At 47.9% G+C, this 22,376-nt stretch overlaps 1 protein-coding gene and 1 long non-coding RNA gene across 5 annotated transcripts in view; one reads left to right on the top strand and one right to left on the bottom strand.

Annotated features, from left to right (window-relative positions):
• Positions 1–22,376, top strand: part of LOC135896741 (acidic phospholipase A2 PA4-like) — a 307,060-nt gene that overhangs the window by 113,883 nt on the left and 170,801 nt on the right. Inside the window, exon 2 of one of the 4 annotated variants that reach the window (XM_070534674.1) lies at positions 12,394–12,557. The exons of the other annotated variants lie outside the window; for them this stretch is intronic. Coding sequence (XP_070390775.1) covers positions 12,394–12,487 — 94 coding nt within the window. The 3' untranslated portion in view covers positions 12,488–12,557. Of the gene's footprint in view, positions 1–12,393; positions 12,558–22,376 lie in introns of those variants that run through there. 4 annotated transcript variants of the gene reach the window in all.
• LOC135896743 (uncharacterized) overlaps positions 1–22,376 on the bottom strand; it is a 76,603-nt gene that overhangs the window by 35,127 nt on the left and 19,100 nt on the right. The gene's annotated exons all lie outside the window — the stretch shown is intronic.

The raw sequence follows: 22,376 nt of genomic DNA on the forward strand, positions 1-22,376 counted from the left end.
TTCCTTGGTCCCGCGTAGTCTTATCCTTCTTCGGTAACGAAAGACAGGCATGAGCCCATAGAAATTCCGTGGCCTGCTCTGCGATCCTAATCCATTCCCGAAAACATCGTCGTTGGCCTTCCGCAGATGGGGCTCTCCCGCACAATACCAGTAGCCTGTCCCTGAAGAAACGGACTGGCCGCCAGAGTTCCGAGTTCAGAATCCGGGCCATCCTTCGGGAGTGTCCTGTTGAAGGTTTCATGCTTCCAAAGATTGCTTGAATATCCGGAGTGCAAATGCCGGTTCTGCTGTACCATGCCACAGTTCTGGCTTTGCAAACTGTTAGTGCAATCAAAGAAGCAACATTGGCTTCACTAGAAAGGTTAAAGCGTTCACATTGAAAAGAGCCCTTGTAAAGAACGGCGGGTTGCACAACAAGATTGTCACCTTGCAACCCGATTACGACAAGGGGTGCAAGACGCGCACCTCCCGCTCTCCGCCGCTGCAGCTGCGAGGCGTTCAAAGAAGCGACCTTTGCGCTGGAATCCGCCGCCTTCCTCCAGCCCGCTTCGACATTGTGACAAGACGAGTTTGGTGTGTGGACAATGATTCCCGAGTTCCTCAACGCGGCGCTGATCTGACACGCCTGAAGAAGCTACCGCGGGAACGTCTTATCTTTGCGCTCTCACGGTTCCGCATGTTGCAAAACAACGAGCGTCCCTCGAGCGGCGTCGATTTTCCGGAACGGCACCACCTTCAACGCCGTCGCTTGGGCTTCGGAATGTGTGTGCCTTTGTGTCTGTAAACTGGTCTTCAGAGCAGCTGCGAGTTGGTGGTGTGTAAACGAACAGCCGCCGCGTCGTAGGACCAGCGGATCGAGTGTATAAAAACTGTGGTTGTGCGATTGTTGGACACACTTCTCTTGAGCAGTCATGTTAGACTGGTTCACTTTTCTCATGCAGTCCTGTTGGACTAATACTATTTTTCTCAAACAGTCATGTTAGACTGAGTTAATTTTCTGTAAATAAACCCCTTTTTCCTCGTTCTCGATGAGAAGCAGTTCTTCACTTCATCAACGATCTCAGCGTAAATAAGTTGGACGACGGCATGGGCCAGCTACCTTCGAATTCATGCCGTACTCCAATCTTGGCAAAGGACCACGGACGAAGGGATTGAGCCCCCAATCCTGACAACTGGCTGACAGCGGTGAGATGGACTTTGCGACATGGTGCTGTATCTGTGGTGAGTGCTTGGTTTTTGCTTTGACTCTCTAGGCTTCATTTTGTGGTTGTTCTGTTTAGAACAGTAGGGAAGCTAGATTGTTGTGTGTTAGCTAGGTTGTGTTTTCCTAGCTAGATTTAGAGAGCAGAATCAAGGCAGTAAAGCAGCAGTCATGGAGTTAAGGACACTGCTGAGAGACGAGTTGTTGATTGTTGGTGAGGAACTGGGCCTAGATGTACGCAAGGAAATGCTCAAATCGGAATTATTGGAGCTAATTTCCAATCAGGCCAGTGAGCAAGATATTGAAATTGGATTGGAACTTCTCAAAAAGAGAGAGAAACGGGAAAAAGAAAGAGAAAAACGAGAGAGAGAGGAACGCGATAAAGAAAGGGAGGAACGCGATAAAGATCGCGAGTTAAGAAAAATGCAACTGGAACTTGAAAGCAAACGTTTGGAGATGTCTCAAGGAAGTGAAGGCGCTCTGGGACGATCAAGTGAGGCAGAATCGTACCGCATGGACAGGCTATTAAAGCCATTTGAGGTCGGGACCGACATAGGCTTGTTCCTATGCAATTTTGAAAGGACTTGCGAAAAGATGAACTTCGGTCCGAGTACATGGCCACAGCGGTTGCTGTCTATGTTGCCGTGTGAGGCGGCGGAAGTAATCGCCAGACTGAGTGTGCAGGATGCATATGATTATGCGAAAGTTAAGGCTAGTCTCCTGAAGAAATACCGCCTTTCAGCCGAAGCTTTTCGGCAAAGGTTTAGGAGCACAGGCAAGAAAGATAGCGAGGGCTATCCGGAGTTTGCATATAGCTTAAAGGCCAACCTAGTCGAGTGGCTTAAAAGCGCGGAAGCGTACGACAGCAGAGACATGATCATTGAATGCATGTGTCTAGAGCAGTTTTACAAAACCATCCCCCAAGCTGTGAAACTGTGGGTGCAAGATAGAGGTAATGTAAACACTGTGGAAAGGGCGGCTGAATTAGCCGAAGAGTACGCAACCCGTAGAAAGTTGAACGCCGAGGAGGGAAACTGGGACGGTCGAAATGGACCGCGGAAGCCATTTCCGTTCAAAAAGGGTGCGCAAACTAGACGATCCGAGCCTGTAGACATGGCGGAAAAGCCCGCAGAAAAGAGCGAGGAGAAACTTAACGGAGAAACCACACAAAAAGAACAGAAAAGAAAATTCGAATCTGTTAGACCAATTCGCTGTTACAAATGCCACAAACTGGGACATATAGCTGTAAACTGCGAGAAGCCTAGCGTAGTTTTTTCCTACGTGGAGGAAAAGGATGAGAATATGGAACTTTTAAGTCCATATCTCCACGACCTGCAAGTTAATGGAAAACCATGCCGAGTGCTAAGAGACAGTGCCGCCACGCTGGACATTGTCCATCCGTCTTACGTGATGGTAGAGGACTTCACCGGAGAAGTAGCATGGATAAAACAGGTTGTAGAAGAACACAGCGTATGTCTGCCCATGGCCAAAGTCAAAATCAGTGGACCATTCGGGGAGCTAGAGACTGAGGCTGCAGTTTCCAAATTTTTGTCACTGCAGTATCCCTACATCTTTTCGAATCGTTCGAATCAGTTACTGCGTGACAGAGGGCTCAAACTAGGAGAGGGCATAGTACAGGCATTGACCCGAGGCCAAGCTCGTAAGATCGCGGCGCTTTCGGCTGAATATGCTCAAGCTCCTCCAGCTGAAGCAGAAAAGGGGATAGCTTCAATACCCGAATCCGAGCTAGGCCCGAGGGACAAAAGAACAGTTGAGGAGAGCCTGCCAGTTGACCAGCTCAATGAGAGCGTAGCACTAGAGTGTCAGAGTTCTAGCCTGCAGGAAGAGCAAGCAGACGCGCTCACAAGCGAGACAGGGTCGTTATTATCACCGGCCTCAAAGAACTTTGATCAACTCTTACGCGTGGATAGAGAGTCACTGGCAGCCGAGCAAAAGAATGATGAGAGCTTAGCTAAATTACGTGACACAGCTAAAGAAGGTATTGCTAGGCGCAACGTAACGATACATGAGAGAGGAGGATTGTTGTATCGGCATTACAGAGATCAAAAGGGTAAGATTTTAGATCAGTTAGTCATACCTACTAAGTATAGGGAGGACCTTTTGAGTCTTTGTCATGGAAATGGGTGGTCCGGCCACCTAGGCATAAACAAATCAAAGGAAAGATTGCTTATGGAATACTACTGGCCTGGCTGTTTCAAAGATGTAGAAAACTTTGTAAGATCATGCGACGCCTGCCAGCGTTCTGGTAAACCAGGAGAGACTTGGAAAGCTCCACTGAAGGTAGTGCCCTTAATAACAGAGCCTTTCAGACGACTTGTAATAGACACGGTAGGGCCTCTTCCAAAAACAAAATCAGGCTACAGGTACTTGTTTACCATGCTGTGTCCGGCTACCAAGTTTCCAGAAGCAATCCCTTTGAAAGAGCTCAGCTCCACTGAAGTAGTAGACGCGCTTTTGACAGTGTTTGCACGAGTTGGGTTTCCAGCCGAAATTCAGGCAGATCAAGGGTCAGTATTCACGAGCGCACTGACTTCCACATTCTTGCAAAAGTGCGGGGTAAAGTTAATACACAGTTCTGTCTATCACCCTCAGTCAAACAGTGTAGAGAGGTGGCATTCGGTGCTTAAGCGAGTTTTGCGTGCGCTCTGTTACGAGCACAAGGAGGACTGGGAGAACTGTCTGCCGGCAACTTTGTTTGCTTTGCGAACGGTTCCACATGAGGCGACAGGGTTCTCACCAGCAGAACTAGTGTATGGGAGGACACTCCGTTCTCCACTGAGAATGTTAGGAGAGATGTGGGAGGAAAGAGGGGAGAGTCCAACCGTGCTTGAATACGTGCTAAATTTACTGGAACGCCTAAGCGCAACCCAAGAACTAGTCGGAAAGAACATGGCAAGAGCTCAAAAGAACGCCAAAGTCTATTACGACAGGAATGCGAGGCTTCGTACGTTTAAAGTCGACTTAACGATGAAAGCAGAAAAGTGTAGGTTTGGTTGTTCGCAGGTTACTTATCTGGGCCATGTTGTCGGTCAGGACATGAGACGACCGGCTGAGCTGAAAATAGCTACGATTGGAGATTTTTCTCAGCCGCGCACGAAAACGGACGTTCGTTCATTTTTGGGACTTGTGGGGTACTATCAACGGTACATTCCGAATTACTCGCAATTGGCAAGTCCATTAACAGACGCCCTCCGAAAGGGAGCACCGAGTAACGTACACTGGGATAAGGACAAAGAGAACGCTTTCCAAAGTTTGAAAACGCTATTGGTTTCTCGCCCTGTGCTTCGCGCGCCAGACTACACAAAGGAATTCATAGTTCAATGCGACGCAAGCGACAGAGGTATGGGCGTGGTACTTAGTCAAGTCGGCGACGATAACGAGGAGCATCCTATCCTCTACGCCAGCCGTAAACTAAATGTAAGAGAGGAAGCCTACAGCGCTTCAGAGAAGGAATGCGCTTGTTTGGTTTGGGCCGCCCAGAAGTTGTCGTGTTATTTGTACGGAGCGAAGTTCATCTTCGAGACCGACCACTGTCCTCTGACGTGGCTCAATCAAATGTCACACAAAAACGGCCGCTTGCTCCGATGGAGCCTCACTCTCCAAGAGTACAACTTCTCCGTTAGATATAAGGAGGGAAAGTTGCATAGCAATGCGGATGGTTTGAGCAGGCTAATTTGAATTCTGCGTTTGAGGGTCCCGCCTAAATTTTAGGGTTACTAGTGTTAATTTTATTAAGCGGAGAAGGTCCCCTCTCATTTAGCAGGATTCCCTCCATGATTGCTGAATTTGTCAGCAGGAATTTGCTTCAGAAATTGGCATAGTGAAATGCAGCATTTTTTTTGTTTCTGCACTTATGTTGTTGTTTTTTTTTGAAGCCTAGCGAGTCTAAAGTGAGAGCCAATGCACGTCATCTCGGCGCAGAGCCGTGTTGTGGGGTTCATTTTGCAGTTGCCTGTCCTTGTTGGATGTTTTGGGGCGGTGACATCAATGCACAAGTGGTCGCTGCGAGCCAAGACATCAATCCCCCCCTGACCAGCAGCAGTTCTCTTCCTGCCTAGCGGTTGTCAGCGCTAGACAGTCGAGACTTTTGGGGCCATGGAGGCGCTGTAAAGAACGGCGGGTTGCACAACAAGATTGTCACCTTGCAACCCGATTACGACAAGGGGTGCAAGACGCGCACCTCCCGCTCTCCGCCGCTGCAGCTGCGAGGCGTTCAAAGAAGCGACCTTTGCGCTGGAATCCGCCGCCTTCCTCCAGCCCGCTTCGACATTGTGACAAGACGAGTTTGGTGTGTGGACAATGATTCCCGAGTTCCTCAACGCGGCGCTGATCTGACACGCCTGAAGAAGCTACCGCGGGAACGTCTTATCTTTGCGCTCTCACGGTTCCGCATGTTGCAAAACAACGAGCGTCCCTCGAGCGGCGTCGATTTTCCGGAACGGCACCACCTTCAACGCCGTCGCTTGGGCTTCGGAATGTGTGTGCCTTTGTGTCTGTAAACTGGTCTTCAGAGCAGCTGCGAGTTGGTGGTGTGTAAACGAACAGCCGCCGCGTCGTAGGACCAGCGGATCGAGTGTATAAAAACTGTGGTTGTGCGATTGTTGGACACACTTCTCTTGAGCAGTCATGTTAGACTGGTTCACTTTTCTCATGCAGTCCTGTTGGACTAATACTATTTTTCTCAAACAGTCATGTTAGACTGAGTTAATTTTCTGTAAATAAACCCCTTTTTCCTCGTTCTCGATGAGAAGCAGTTCTTCACTTCATCAACGATCTCAGCGTAAATAAGTTGGACGACGGCATGGGCCAGCTACCTTCGAATTCATGCCGTACTCCAATCTTGGCAAAGGACCACGGACGAAGGGATTGAGCCCCCAATCCTGACACCCTGTGCACAAGAAATGTAATGCAGAAGGATAGACAGTTAGGCGAGTTGGTAGGTAACATGATCTTGGCTAGTAGCGCGAAGTGAACACGGACACAGAAAGGAACAGACAAGACGAGTGCTAACTCTATACTCAATTTTTATTAAAACGAAGAACATATATATAGGTGATTGCAAAAACCGCAGCATATGAACATGACAAGGTAAAAAACATCAGTCAAACATATCAGGAGGTATGGAAGTCAAAGAAGGAAAAAAAAAGAATACTTCAGATTAGTACATGTATTATTGCGAAGGTACTGAAATTCGCAATCTAACAGAGACAACGATGCATGGCTAACGCAAGTGTCTCCTAATCTTTTGATGTGGAATGCCTCGACAATTTCCCGTGTGGTTTGGCATTTATGTCTGGAAAGAATTTTTGTGTCTTCAAAGAAAGGTTTACAACCACAATTGAAACATTGTGACGCTAAATGTGATGCATTAGGGTTGTTTAGTGAATGTTTGTGTTCCTTTAGTCTAATGTTAATGCACCTGCCGCTTTGTCCAATGTAAGCTTTCCCGCACTCGAGTGGAATCTGATAAACTATACCGGTGTTGCAAGGCGCTTAAGGGGACACATGTTTAACGCCGCAGTCATCTTTTCTTTTTTTGCCACCCTGTTCAAGTTTCCTATTTATCATAGGGCACATGTTAGACAACTTGTGAGGGGCCGAGAAAACTGTATTGACGTCATACCTATTGGCCACATTCCTTAAACCATGGGATAATCTATGTATATGGGGTACCACAGCAAACTTTGTTTCTTTTTTCTGTTTTTCTTGTTTCTTACCGGGGCTTTTTACCCATTTTAAAAGTTCTTCGCAGGTTAGTGATAATAAATGCACGGTATAGCTAGCCTTTCCAAGCCTTTCTATCTGTTGTGAAAAACAGACCTAAGAGTTGAATAAGCTATCCCCTGTTTAACACGTTTAGAATGACAAGAAGAAAATTCAAGCAGTGGCTTCTTAGCCCTAGGCGAATAATGCCAACAGACATGCTCATTCTGGAACGTTATGCACATATTTAAAAACTGTAATTTGTTGCCCGGGATAAGCTCAAGCGTGAAACCTAGGCCCCCACCACATTCTCTAAAAGCTTTTAAGATATCCGTAGCTTTCTTCGTGTAGTTATCGCGAGAACAAAACACCAGGTAGTCATCTACGTACCTAAACGCATGCACCGCCAATTCTTTAAGATTGTTTTGTAGTTTTCTATTGACGCGACTTAGATAAATGTCACTCAAAACTGGGGCTACTTTTGAACCAATGCAAACTCCCAATTTTCGTACATACGTAGAACTACCCCATTTTACAACGGTATTACCTATGTAAAACAACAAAAGTTCTAAAAAATATTCCATGGGCATCCCACAGTCCTGAGTAAACCGGAACTCATCATTGTTGGGCGTCACTGCTCGGTAGGCAACATTGGGCACCGCACCCAATAAACATCGACGAGCACAGCTGCTCGCGGGTCAGTCATCGTTCATCACCACTAAGCTTCCCTTGTTCACGAACCCGGGCGGATCGTGACACACAGCTACCTTAATTCTCCGCAAGTAGGCAGTTCCCTAAAAAGGAAGGGGTCAGACAATGTTATTCACTGCGTGTTTGGAAGCAGTATTCAAGTTCTCTCGCTGCAATTATTTCTAATTAGATTCTATTCACTACCTGCAAACTTTCGGCACTAGCATGGGAACATCATTCGCTCCCAAGTATGCGAACATTTTCGTGGGACAGCTTCAAGCAGACCTGTTGAAATCCTGCCCTTTAAGACTCCGCACCTATGTGCGTTACACTGCCGACATATTTATAATATGGGAACACGGCACAAGCAAGTTCACTACTTAATTAGCCATTCCAGTCGCTTTCACCCGAGTATTATATTTACTGCTCACCACTCTCACCATCATCATCAGCTTCCTCGACACGATGGTCTACATAGAAAACGGAAGACTGAGAAAGACACTTTACCGGAAGCCTATGGATAGCCAGCAATATTTAAACTACAGCAGTCACCATCTGTGACACTGCAAGCAAGGAATTTTTGTCGGACAAGTGAAGCGAATAAGAAAAATCTGCAGCGAAGACAACGATTATATCCACCACCTAAATTACCTTAAAGCAACGATAGCAGAAAGAAATTACCCACAAGTTGTTCTCGACAGAGCCTATGATGTCTCGTCAAGATTGGAGAGACAGTCGGAATTAGCTAAGAAACAGCCTACACCTGAATCTGACAGACCGCCAACCTTTATAACAATGTATTCTAATGGATCACCACACATAAACAACATCCTCCGAAAACACCACCCAATATTATCAAGTAGTGAGTGTCTGAGAAAAGCGTTCCCGGATGTACCAAGGGTTAAAGGGACACTAAAGCGAAACAATAAATCAGTTTAGATTAATGAAGCATTGTTTGAGAACCCTGCAGGCAGTCATTTCAAAGATAGTGTTTGATTATTAGATGAGAAAATGAAGGTCCAAGTATCAGTATTTGAATTTCGCGCCGAAACCCCAGCTCCGGTACGTCACCGTGACGTCAGGGATTCCAAAGTATGTTTTCGCATTTGGGTCGCGTTGGCTGAATAAAGGTTCCCGAAACTTGCCATGTTTAATATTTGCTTCCTTTAGGACACATTGTAGTGAATTTGTACCGCTATATATAATTAGTAGGCCCTAGAAGATGCCATCAAAATCCATGACGTCACAGCCCCCAGGTGCGGGAACTTAAGTAGGCGTCGCCACCCGTATTTCGTTGTTGCGCTTTTTATGGCTTACCAAACGTGTTATCGTTGTAAGAGTGGTGTTTTTGGTGTTGTAGAATGGTAATTTACTGATGCAGAAGAAATCATTTTTCACTTCAGTGTCCCTTTAACGATCGCCGCAACAGAAACTTTAGACATGTTAGTGCACGCAAAATTCAGCCAACATCACTGCCCTGTAATAAAAGGATATTGTCACCCCATGTGCAAAACCTGCAGGCACGTTCAAAGTGACATTGAAATTAAGAACACCGCAAATAGTTATACACACAAAGTCAAAACTAGCTTTATACCCGTGTCACACGGGCGTCTGGAAGGCCTTTCAACCGATAGCCAGTTGGCTCAAAGGTCAAGTTCGAGCTGCTACACGGGCGGTTTCGACGGCCGCCGAGTCAATTCTCTATCGAGTCAACGGAGCACCTTACAACTCTATCGAAATCTCGATGGCCTTTGAGCAACGGAAACGGAAACAGTGCGAACATGCCCTCTCGTTCACAGTGGGCTCGTACTATCGGTTGGAAAGAACAAATCAAACCAAAATGTTCTAAAAGTACTATATATGAGTGTTATTAATTATTCAATAAAGTATTTTTGCTACTTGATATGCGCGATCTGCACATACTCTCGACAACAGCGACATGCAGCGACGCAAATGTTGCCGCAGTTTCGCTACTCAACTACTTAAAAGCTAAACATATATGTATGGCAATGTATAAACATTTCTTTAAATGCATAAACAAACATAAAAGAAATGATAGGGCTCTTAAGTGGTTTTAATGCTGCTTAACTTTTCGGTACATGAAAACGAAAGTAAACATCCGCAGCGCCACACAATTTTACGAGAAACGCCTGAACCACGCAACGGCCTTTCGAAAGTGCCGTGTAGCAGCGCGACAACTCCTTTGACTCGATAGAGTTGTGGCATTTCGAAGGCCGTCGACTGGAAGGCCTTCCAAATGTGCCCGTGTGACACAGGTATTACTCGTACAAGTTAGGATGTGATTTGAATGCTTCTGTAAGAAACAATATATCGGTGAAACGGCACAATCAATGAACGTGAGATCTTTATTCAAGATACCTTACAGGGCCCAGAAGGGCATTGAGTAAGGGGTACAGAATTCAGTATAAATAGTATACGAACCAGTACCAAATAACGGAGCAAGATGCAAAACAACAAGTAAAAGGGAAACATTTGTAGAGAGCAAATGTAACAAAAAACATACACAAGCGCAAGGAACACCTTAGATGAATGCGTCATATGTGGCCAATGCATATCGGTAAGAAAAAACAGTGGTCATACAAGAAGTGTTATTGATGTAAGATGCACAAGATAACAATGCATACCGCAATAGTGACGAGACTGGAAATGCATTCCAACTGAAGAGACCCAAGTCATTACGTCACTCCTTAGAAAACTGTTTCCGCAGCTGGTCAGTGTTCAAAGATGGATACGAGATTAAACGGACACTGCGCGGACGCAGCTAAAATGCTTCCCAAAGCCATTTGCCGAACATTTCAACCAAGCAGGTCTTAACTTTGATGAACTAAAGCTGTACACCTTAAAGTCAAATTTCCGTTCTGAACGAGAAAGAAAATACAGAGAATAATACCTTATTTATAAGTTCAAGGCATTGCAAAAGACAGGCATAAACGTTTCAAATTGAGCTTTAGAATCTATTCGCTATGCGAAATTTCAAGCTATAGGCAACAACACTTAGTTTGGTTGCTTAGTGGTTTCCTTTTTTTCGTCCTTTCTTCCCTTTTTTTGCTTTTACTTATATATTTATTCCATTACGGTATTTTTTTTCTTTTTTTTTCACGAGCACCGTTTCCTGCCGCTCCTTCTATTGTCTCTTTCAGAGACACGATAGGTGACGACCACCAGCGAAGCAGGTGATAGTGTGATGCTGTGCATGCGGCCGTTGACACGCCGGCTGACACACGGCCGTGTCACCGGTCCTGTGCACAGCACACCTTTGTTTTCAATTATACACCCTCGCCGCTAACACACCCTCTGTTGTTGCCTCGACCAACCGCCTTAAGCACTCTCCCCTTAGAAGAACCCTATCTATATATACTGGGCCGAGCAAAGCATTTGTCGCCTTGAAAGAGACTGTACTGTTCCAAACGTTGGCTCCCGCTTTTACCTTGTTCTCGTTTTGCTCGTCGTAATATAGGCAGAGCAAGATGTTGCACGTATGCAACCGTGACTCATCCCTTGAAATGTGAGTGACCCAAGCGTTCGTGAGCATATCAGTCACAACCGTGCTACAGTACAGTTGAGAACACTTGTGCTGTCATAAGTGAGAACAAGTAGAACAGTGCCACCACCTCAGCTGTTTTGTCATGACGCCCACGTCTGCAGGTTTCTTGTTTACATTGGATAGATACATTGGATAGACTTTCTATTTTATGAATTCACAGCTTTCATAACATGTACTGCGCTAACGAAGGCACAGCACAGATACGAGTACTGAAGGTGGTACCTGTACAAGTAGAGCAGAGAGAACTTATGGGTGTGGTAAAAAATATGCAGGTTCAACTGCGTAGAACAAAGAATTTTTGCATTAGATGATGTACCACCAGCAATAAATGAAAGTGCAATAAGTGCCACGTGTGGAAGATGCAGACACGTGGTGCCAGAAACCTGGCTTTTTGAAATGGTTTAGGCGCAAAAAATAAGACTCGGACAACAGAATAAAATACATGGACAGGCGCACTATCCATATCTTTTATTCGATTGTCCGCGTCTTAATTTTTGCTCCTGAACCATTTTTAAAAGCCATGTACCAACTAACCCGACAGCAGACTTTACTAAGCCAGAAACCGGCTTGCCTTCTGAATATTGACGTAAAGAAAACTTCCAACCTGTACTTGTCTCTTATGTATTTGTTTACAGAATGGCCCGAAAGAGGGCCCGAGCAGGAGGGGCAAAAATGAATAAAAGTATATCCAAGGAACGCGTACAAATATTAGCATATAACACGATCAGGTACCTAGAAACGAAGATGAATAATTATTGTAAAAGCAGAAAAATGAAAAGAAAAAGGCACGAACCGTACAAATATTAGAAAATAGCAACAAGTGCAGGACAGTGAATCATAGCAACACAATGATATAAAATTTTTTACGCGCTTCAAACACAACCAAGTTGTGAAAAGTATGTCACACACGCAGATACACAAACGAAAAAAAAACGAAAGAAAACAACATTTTACGAGGCCGTCACTGCATCCAACGAGACACAGGATAACCTAACACAAGAAAACAGACAAGTGTAGTATAAATGCGCAGTACAGTAATGCCAGTGATGTTAAATACTTATATAGTCTAAAAAAATCAGCATTATATAACTGTGAAAAAGTTAGGCCAATCTGTTATGGTGCGATGAAAGAAAGAATATTTGAAAAGGTTAATTCGGGTGTGCCGTATTGGATTGTGCCATACTAACCGGTACAGTGACTCATTCATCCCCAGGACAAGCACGGACTGGAATCGCCTTCCCGCCTCAATCGCACTCATCACCGACCCTGCTAACATCAAGACCGCCGTTCACAATGCCTTTTGTTAATATTTTTTTAAATACTTTTTGTTCGTATTTTTTACTGCATTACTTCTTGTTTTGACTCCACTCCTTTCTGTAACGCCTTCGTGCCTTGAAAGTACGTGAAATAAATAAATAAATAAATAAATAAATAAATAAATAAATAAATAAATAAATAAATAAATAAATAAATGAGGTGTTAAAGATTCAGCATGACGATGCCGTGTTCCACTTGCTGTTAGTGGTTTTAAATAAGGATTTGTGTTTATAGACAAGAGATTATTCTTGAGCGAAAACAGAAATATTAGTCTTCGTATTTTTCTTCGCAACTGTAGAGATGAATGTCAGATGTGTAGAGATACGTCATTAGACTAGAGGGAGAATCACTTGTACGATATTTTGAATAAATGAACCTGGCAGCTTGACACTGTATCTTTTCAAGAGCATCGATGTTACATTTTGTATAGGGATTCCAGACAACGCTGGCGTATTCGAGTTTAGGTCGAATTAGATATGTATAAGCCGTTAACCTAATTCTAGGAGGTGCATGTTTTAGCTTATGTCTGAGAAAGCGAAGGTTCCTGAATGAAGAGTTACATATGTTAGAGGTGTGAGTACTCCAGCTGAGGTTGTTGGCTATTATGATTCCCAAGTATTTGTACTGGCTGACTTCCGCAAGCAGTTCGGAGCCTAGTTTGTAGACAAATGACAGTATTTTAAGTTTTCTTTTTGGTTATTGACATGTATACTGTTTTACTGGTATTAAATTCCATGCTCCATTGACGACACCACGAAAGAATGCTTTGGAGATTAGAGTTTCTCTTCTGTGTCGGAGGCAGGGGCGTAGCCAGAAATTTAGTTCGGGGTGGGGGAGACTCACGTTGCAGCTCGGCCTTCTCCTTATAGAATTCGTCGAGGGATGAAATACCTGAATAATGTATTTGATCATTGATCAATGCATTGACTAATGTATTTGAATAATATAATTGAATAATGTAGTCTGGATGACATACAACTTAAACGAGTGTCTTAGTATGAATAATTAGGTGTCATTCTAACCGAACATCTGACATGGTCTAGACATATCGAATATGCAAACGGGGAAGCACTGAAAAAATAGGTTGTTTGCACCGCACTTCAGCTAAGACCCCCTGCGATACTAAACTGCTATTATACAAAATGCTAACTGGCCCGGTTCTAGAATATGTATATGTTGTTTGGTTCCCTTACAAATAATGCGAAATAAGCTCGCTCAATAACGTTCAACGAATATCTATCCGTTTCATTTACCAAAATTACAGCAGCACTTTCTCACCAACACAAGCTCAACATCGCAACAATCTTTCAACATTGAGCCATTACTTTCACGTTATCGCATTGAAGCCTTAAAACTTTTATATGCAATTAATAATTCCACCTGTGGTCTTTCTGATTGTAACTGTATCACATTTACTAACGCAACTTGCACCTGTAGCTCCCACACCTGAACATAACACCTATTTATGCCTTTACTGAGACATTCAAGTACAGTTTTTTTTCTCCGTACAATAGAGCTTTGGAATTCCCTACCTTGTAACATTCGTTCACCATCGCTAAAATATTTCCTAGCTGCCACTGGTAATTAAGCACTTCGCTAACATCTAAAGCGCCTCTTTTTGATCATTCATACCTTGTGTTTATGGGCGTTTTAATGTGTAATCTATAGAAATGTTGAATGTTGCCACTTTTGATATAGCCCTACTTTGGGCTGCAGTATATCTAAATAAATAAATAATTGCATTGCCAGTGCCATTGCTAAAGGTGCTGCAAAACGAATTCTTGAACGCTACGGACTGTCAAGACAAGTAGCAGAAGAAGAAGAAACTTTAGTAAAGAATAGTCCGGCAGTTCTTGATGTGGTGGCCTCAGGTGACGGCTCGAAGTTCTTGGACTCGAGCGGCATCTTCGGCTTGCCGGACGGCCCAGAGCTCGTCTGCCAGCTCTGAACTTCTGATAGCCGCCTCCCAGCGGCGGCGACGCCTACGGAGAAGGTCCGCGGCGGCTCCCGCATCCGGGGTGGCGGCGGGAAGAACGGAGCTCGAGCCTTCTCCTACTCTGGCAACAGCCGCGATTATGGACGCGTCGCCAACGGAGCTGCTTTGATTACCGTTATTGCCGGCACACTCCCAGAGCATGTGTCGCAGCGTTGCTCTGTGTCTGCATGTTTTACACGCCTCTGTTGGATACAAACGCGGATAGCAATGGTGTAAGATAGCGGGGCTAGGGTAGGTGTGTGTCTGGAGCAGGCGTAAAGTTACGGCCTCGTTCCTGTTCAGTTTATCGTGCGGTGGCGGGAATGTGCGTCTTTCGAGTCTGTAGTGTTGGGTGAGGTCTCTGAACGTGGTTAGGCGATCGCCTCACGCCCAGTGTGTTTCTTGTTGCTGTGTCTCTGCTGTAGTGTCCCGATCCGGCAGATCCAATGCCCCGCTCTCGGGGGTGGAGGCGGCCCCATAATCAGCGCGGCTCGGCGTGTGAGACCTCGAGCCGTGGCGTGGGCCGCCTCGTTTCCCGCGAGCGGAACATCGGTGTGTGCCGGGGTCCAGAGGAGGAAGACCGTAGAATTTTGGGGTTGCGAGGGCGATGACGAGCCGCCGTCGTCAGAAATTTGGAGTATGCGGGCCGCTTCCCGCGAGACACGACCGCGGGCGAAGCCGCGGATTGCCACCTGCGAGTCGCTGATCACGATCGCAGCGTTCGGCACCGCGACGAGTGCTAGGGCTATCGCGGCTTCTTCGGCCGCCTCCGTGTGTCCCGTGGTAACTGTGGCGCTCGCGAGGCACCTACCCGAGCGGTCTACAACCGCTATCGCTTGCGGGCTTCTCCCTCCTCCATATCGCGCCGCGTCTACGTACACCGCCTCGTTGCTGTTACCAAACTTCTGAAGGTCGCTTGCTCGTTTGTTGCGTCTCCCGGCGTCTCCCGGCTGCTGATTGTGTTGTTGCTGTCTAGCGTACGGCTTGCTCACTGTTCTGATTGGTCTGCCTGCAGCTGGCGACAGCCTCGTTTCTATGTCGTCTATGCGCGCCAAGTGCGCGGCAAACATTTGTGTTATTTGTTCAGAGAGCTTAGCTAGCGCGTTATTGAACATCTCGTTCATATGAGCCGTCTGTCTTGTAAAACGTTCCTCGAGGTTTTTCTCGATGTTGTCTACACGTTCCTGTAGTTTCTCATAACGGCCGCATCCCTGGTTGCTGTCGGGTCTTGCGGGATCTAGTGCGATCCTTTTCGCGGTAACGGGACGATCGTCGCGTTCATCCGCCGTCTCCCTCGAGCTGCCCTCGTTGTCCGTGTCCATCCCGGCCGGCTCAGGCCGTGATGGAGTCGGTGACCGAGGCGCCGACGACGGCGGCATCGTCGTTTGACGTTGCGATGGTTGCTGCGGTTGTGGAGCCTCGCCTTTCAATTTGATATTCTCCACTCTAAGGAGCGCATTTTCGCGTTTAAGCTCGGCAATTATTGATTGTAATGGCTCTAAACGTTGTTTTAGGACTCGCTCTATCGCTCGCTCGAGCTCGTTCCCACCGCCGCCTCCGACGGTGGGCCCGCCGAAGCGCCTCTGCCGCCGGGAGAAGCGGCGACAGCCGCCCAGCTCACCTGTTGCCCAGTGCTCCTGTGACCTTGCTGCTGCTGCCCTTGTTGGTTGATGTGGCCCACTGCTGCGGTGCCCGGACCGCCGCGCGTCATCGACGTGCTTCTCGGCCTCAGCGCTCGGTTGCGAGAGCGGGATGGAGATCGGGATTTTCCCGCACCGCCCTTCCCGCCGCGGCTAGTCGAGCGTCCTCTCCGGTTGTCGGTGACTGAATGACGGTCTATCTTTGGAAAATTGAGGTAGTAGCCGGCGTTGCCATTACAGTCGCTGCTGCTGTTGTAACGGATGCCGTACGCTGTGGCTGCTTCTTCCTCTTCTTGTCTGTTTCGCTCTAGGTGGCGACGCTTGACTATGTATGGGGTCTTGTATCTCGCCTTGCACCTGCGGTCTCCCGTGAAGTGTCCCTTGCCGCACAGTCGACACCGCGGCTCGCATTGATGGTCAGGCGACGGATTGTTGCGTCCGCATCCACGGCAAATCTTGTCGTCGGGATTGGGGCACACGTCGGCGCGGTGTCCCAGCCTTCCGCACTCGTAGCACACATCAATCTGCTTCCTGTAGAGGGAGCATGTGACGAGCATAGCTCCGTAATATACGTATCTCGGTACGTGGAATCCGTCGAACAAAACGATTATGGTGTCCGTGTTGCTCATGCGTTTCGCGTGCAGCACTCCGGGGTTGCCCTGCGTCACGAGATTAGCGATGCTGTCTGCCGGGCTCTCGCTCTTGGAAATGTTCCTAATCATGCCCTTGGAAGTGTTCTCCGGGGCGGCTTCATAGGTATTCGCCTCGAACACTCGGTCTCCGATGCAAAGCTTGCAAATGGCTCCGTAGCGTTTGGCTCTGTCTTCAGACGGCGTGCTGAGCACCACCACTTTCTGTTTAACTTTGAGGCAGATGCTATCTTCGCCGGCCGCTTCTCTGCCTACACCCGCCGCGTTACGTAGGCAGCAGTAAATGCGATCCGTCCCGTAATCGCGCACGTTGAAGCCGCCTCGGGGGCGTACGACGATTTTGTAATCGTCCGGCGGTAACTCTGGCATTCGGGTTGCCATGGCAACCTGCTACACTTGACGGGCGTACTTCCTTTTGTACTGCGCTGTGGTGACTCCCGTAGTCGATGTGGCTACCGTCCGTCGCTGGTTATGCGCCGACTCGGTCGCACCGTCCGCCTGTTTCTTCCTCTAGACATCGCACCACCCCGCTCCCTCGCCGAAATCTTCCGGCCTAATATCTGTTCCTTCTACCTGGACAACTTCCATTTAACGTCAGGAAAGGCCTGGCACTTTGCCGTCAGAGTCTGGGAGCTCCAATGAGGTGCGGCGGCACGGTAGGCTTGGCAGGCCCCGCCGCCGCGGCGGCCGGGCAATACGTGGAGATAGGCTTAGCTCGCCCCGCCTGCGTGGCGGGACAAAAGGCGCTGCTTATCGGCCAGAAGATGGGCCCACCTGGCGAAACTTGGTGTCGGGGGAGTCCTGAAGAGTCCGCCGAATCGCTGGTAAGAAGAATTACCACGAGAAGCTCGATAATCCGCCAAAAACATAGGAAAATAGAGGAGCCGACACGAAGCACTCCTGCACTGCGTGGTCTTCTCTCAAGACAAGTAAGTATTTTTTGATAAAAGAATATATTCGTACGTGCCCTAAATTGCGGCAGAAATAACTGATATCAATGCTTCCATGCTTTCTGTCTATTTCATAAGAAAATATTACACGAACGTCAGAACTACATCAGTTGAAAACAAGCAAAGCAGTGCATGCCGCTGATATTAAAAACGTAAAGGCCACGAAATGAACGAGTTGTGGACGAATATTTCAATGAAACTTTGCTATTCGGGAACCTTATTTACATTTTTGTACACATGCAACGGCCAGGGAAAAATGTCAGTGAGTCTGTCTTTCGTTCCAATGTATTACGCAGGAGAAGCTGTCACCGGTCACACATTGTAATTGCACCGAAATTATAGCCGCAACAGAGAGCACATATAAAAAGCAGGAGTTCTGGGAAGTACACATTAAAAATGCGAAGATACACTGGAATGTTTACAAATGAGAAAGTACAGCTTGATAAAGGACCAAAAAAGTCGCTGAAAACAAAGTTCACTGCATCTATGCACAAAACCTCGCAACAAGATATTTAAGTATACGTATAAGTCTGCAATAAATCTACGTACCCAAGCAAACGTCACTGTACATAACGCGTCAAATAAGACAAATAAACATGTTGCGCAATCATAAATTCACAGATCACAAAATCCTAAGACCTTTCCTCCCCCCTCCCTCCACTCCCCCCGATGTATAGCGCGCTTCCTCCCCGCTTTTCTCCCTTGTGTACGCAAGACAGCCACCACCGTCAGCTCAACCCCCTCGTCTCTCTCTTGCGTTTTCAGTCGCACATACAGCGTGCGGCGCGCGGTGACGATATTATCCCCCTTGGACTTTATGCACAAAATGACGGCGACGTGAAGAATGTGCCTGGAGTATCCATATTTATTTATTTATTTATTTATTTATTTATTTATTTATTTATTTATTCATTCATGTTACCCTAAAGGCCCTCATGAGGAGGGTATTACATTCAGGGGAGGGAGGGGGGGGGGTTCGCTCTTCACAGGTTCCTGCAATATAATTGCTGGCGCGCTAATATAAGAGTATGCGGCAACTGAAGAGTCCCGTGGCCCATTACGCAAAAGAAGAAGTAACAAAATCGAACCTTCACCAATTGACAATTTGCTGCGCCGCAGCCATGTTTTTTTTCTTTGCTGGGGTGGGAGCACCGAAATGAAGAACGCAAATGAAAGCATGTTGGCCGCAATGAAATGCCTAATTTGGGCACCTAATGTGGCTACCGAAGAAATATCGAAGTAAACGTGAGACGCTTGGTCCGCAGAGAACCATAAGCATATTGCTCGGTATCCTACACTGGCGAGAAAAAAGTATTTTCTGGAGAGGTTGCGATAACATCGTCGATACCCACAGTGACGGCGGCAAGCGGCCATTGTTGCTTTTTCTCGTCTGCTAACCAGAAAGCGCCCAAAACTCTGCCAGGCTAAAATCCACTCGGCCAGAGAAAAACTTGGAGGACGCTTAAAGGAGTACTGACACAAAAAAAATCCATGTGGTTTTTTCTGCTTTAATAAGTAGTTAATGACCCAGTAATCACGGCACGAGACCTCATTTACTTCAGAGCGCGACAGGTAATTATCTGCAGTCTTTTTTGTAGCGACCAGTCCAAGTTTCGGTTTCAGAGAGCAACGAAACGGTCCACCGGGAGTGTAAACAAAGTGGCCACGTGTTCGCAAAAAGCCATGACGTATGCTCTGCCGCGCAGCCAGCGTGCGGCGCGCGAGCTTCGTGTTGCTAGTCGTCTGCTACGCCTGCACGTGGTTTGCCATGTCCTCGCCATCATCGTCGTCGTCGTCTTCGTTTTCGTCGACCAGCGGCGACGATTTCCTGCATGTGGGAGTCGCCGCCGTATTAGACGTGGCCAATCACTTTCAGTTTGACCCACTGGAGAGCAGCGACTCGGATATTGCGGCCGGCGACGGCGAGCACGTAAGCAGGAGACACACGGTACGATTCGGCGTCCGATCCGACGTGCGCGCCGCATGCTCCGGCATGCGGCATGCGATGATTCGGGACACACGGTGCGTGCATCCGAAAGATTGAGCGGCGCGTAAGCTCCGCCCAGATCCAGCCCTCCAGCTTGACTTCAGAGCCACGTCGAGAAACGCAATATAAACAACTCTCCACAACACTGCGTCGCTTTACGCGAACACTGCCAATAACGTTATGCCCCTGCGACTGACAGAACACTTCACGACGGCGCGTCGTCCACTGACGACTCCGCTAACAGCCAGCGGTAGGGCCGGTAGGCCTAGCTAGGCAGACGCCGCGGCCGACGGCGCCTACGATCCAACCCGAGCTCGTCGAAGAGCGCTTATGTTTGCCAAAACAATTAACACTGTACACTCAGGTCGCCCGTAATTAAATACAATTGGTTTACTCGACGCAGTCGTTGCGAAGGGCAAACGTGCAAGCAAAGCGAGCAGCCTCGCTCAGACGGTCGGTGTGCGCTGTCTGCCCGCGAAATGCCCTCGCGTCGCGTCTCCTGATCTCGCCAGTAGCTTAGTCCTAGTGTACTAGGCGTTGCTTTGAATAACAGGCACACGTCGAGATAATTTTACTGAACTGGTAACTATTTCGTGTCGGAAACAAACTGCAGCAGGCAAGGAAAAAAATTATCCGACGATTACGATACACCCTAATGCGAAATTTGAGCGCAGCTCTATACGTGTTTCCATTTCGCGATATTTTGAAGCAAAGAATTTGAGAGAAACATGTAGCAGAGTCGGTAATGGTCGAAAATCTGATCTGCGGATCAAGCGAGCCGGCGTTTATACATGACTCGTCAAAGGTTCCAGTGTGATCGCTGGTGCCGCATGGCTTCCAGAAAGTACTATACAATTCGCATAGCGCATACAATCAGATTAAGAAACAATCTCACACAATAACAACCAAAACAAGCGCGAACGAGACCGACCCAACAGAACCAAACAGGCGCGGCGAGAGCTGTGGCGCGAGCAGACGATAGTACGAAACGAGCGGATCGGCTGAGACCAGACACGAGTGCGCATCGAGCCGTAAGGAGGGTCCGCATGACAGGAGCATCGCGCGCGCACGTCACTGAAGGGGCCGCTCTCATTGGTCTCCGCCATTCGCGGCTCGCGTCCTTCGTCTCCCACTCCAGCGAAGGGGGGCGGAGCTGGTTACGAGGCCGACGACAACGCCGACGCGAAACCCAGGAACGGACGCCAAAGAGCTGCGCTGTAAAAAAAAAAAAAAACACTGCGAGAAACCGGCCAGCCAGCGCCGCCTCCGTGGAGGGAACGTCACATGCCAGCCGCGCTGTCATTGGCTGCGGCCAGACGACGGTTCTATAGAAGGTTCTATAGTGCGGTTGTCGGACGCGTCGGACGATGAAAATCTGCCCTGTTTGTCGCACGCCGGACGTCCGATCCGGTGCTTCGGCACGGCAAAACACCTCGATTCCGGCTGCCGTTCCGGCGCGTCGGACGCCGGATCAGACACCAAATCGGACCATGTGTCTCCCGCTGTAAAGCCGCATGGCAGCTAACGAAAATTCGTGACGTAGCCACATGACGTAGCGTTTTCTTGGCTATTTACAGACCCGGGTGATGTCAATGTCGCGAGGTGCTCTGTTTTACGGTTGGCTGTGCGCACGTACTTTAAAATTTATTTTAAATATGTTCTAAGCGATATTCGCCGCTGATATTTTACACACGATGTGTGTGTGACCCACTAAATCGATCTCACAAGTTATCTCGACTTGAAATTTTTGTGTCAGTACTCCTTTAAGCTTCGCCTGTAAGAGTGGAACGTGGCAGCACTCAAAGATCCCTGACTGTCTCTCACGCTTCCCGGCAACTGGAGCGTATGTAGCCGTAATGTTTACCTGGAAACGCCTGCCGCGAACGCTATGCACGAATGCGAGATTTGTGGTGGAACCATGGCCACTTGCGGGGGCCGGGTGCGGTTTTCGATGCGGCTGAGGCGAGCGCCAGCTGGAGTTGGAGCCAGGCGCGCCGCTCCGTGGCCCCCATGACACCCATGGCGCCGGCGCGCCCAATAAGGCCGGTGCCGCGGCCGTGCTGTGCGGCCGGTTTGTGTGTGTGAAGGGGTTTTCGTGTAACAGAATTATGTTTTCTTGCATGGTCAAATTATAAACCAAGAGCTATCATGTCTGTAGGTTCTGCACAAGTCGTGTACAATTTTTCTGCGTATTTTAGCTTAACAAATTCAAATATTTCACTCAATTTCTTGCTTAATATGGAAGGCCTGGGTATACCTGGTGAGTGAGCGAGTGAAGAAACTTTGTGGTGAATGCCTGCAGAGTGGTTAGCCTTCCCCTGTTAGAGAGGCGATACCGTGACGCGGCGATGACGTCTTCGCGGCGCCTCTACTTCGGCCGCGGCCGCACTATTCCCTTTGGCCGACCGCGTCTGCCCCTCTTGTGGGGTGGCAGCCTCCCTCCGGTTTCGATCGGTCTTTGCCTTTCGAGGGCCGCCGAGATCTGTTGGACGGGTTTGGACATCTTGGTCATAGCACCTCGTTGCGGCTTCGAGCCGCGGCGGGTTCGAAGATTTTTCAGCTGCTTCGACGTCCAACGCCCGACGTCTGACGCCCGACGCCGGCGCGGGACGCCTGCGCCGGATTTTCTGCGACACGGGCCCCTTAACGCTATCGCGTCAAAACGAACGCGCACCTT

The sequence above is a fragment of the Dermacentor albipictus genome, chromosome 2 (genome assembly GCF_038994185.2).
Source record: "Dermacentor albipictus isolate Rhodes 1998 colony chromosome 2, USDA_Dalb.pri_finalv2, whole genome shotgun sequence".
Classification (NCBI taxonomy): Eukaryota; Metazoa; Arthropoda; class Arachnida; order Ixodida; family Ixodidae; genus Dermacentor; species Dermacentor albipictus.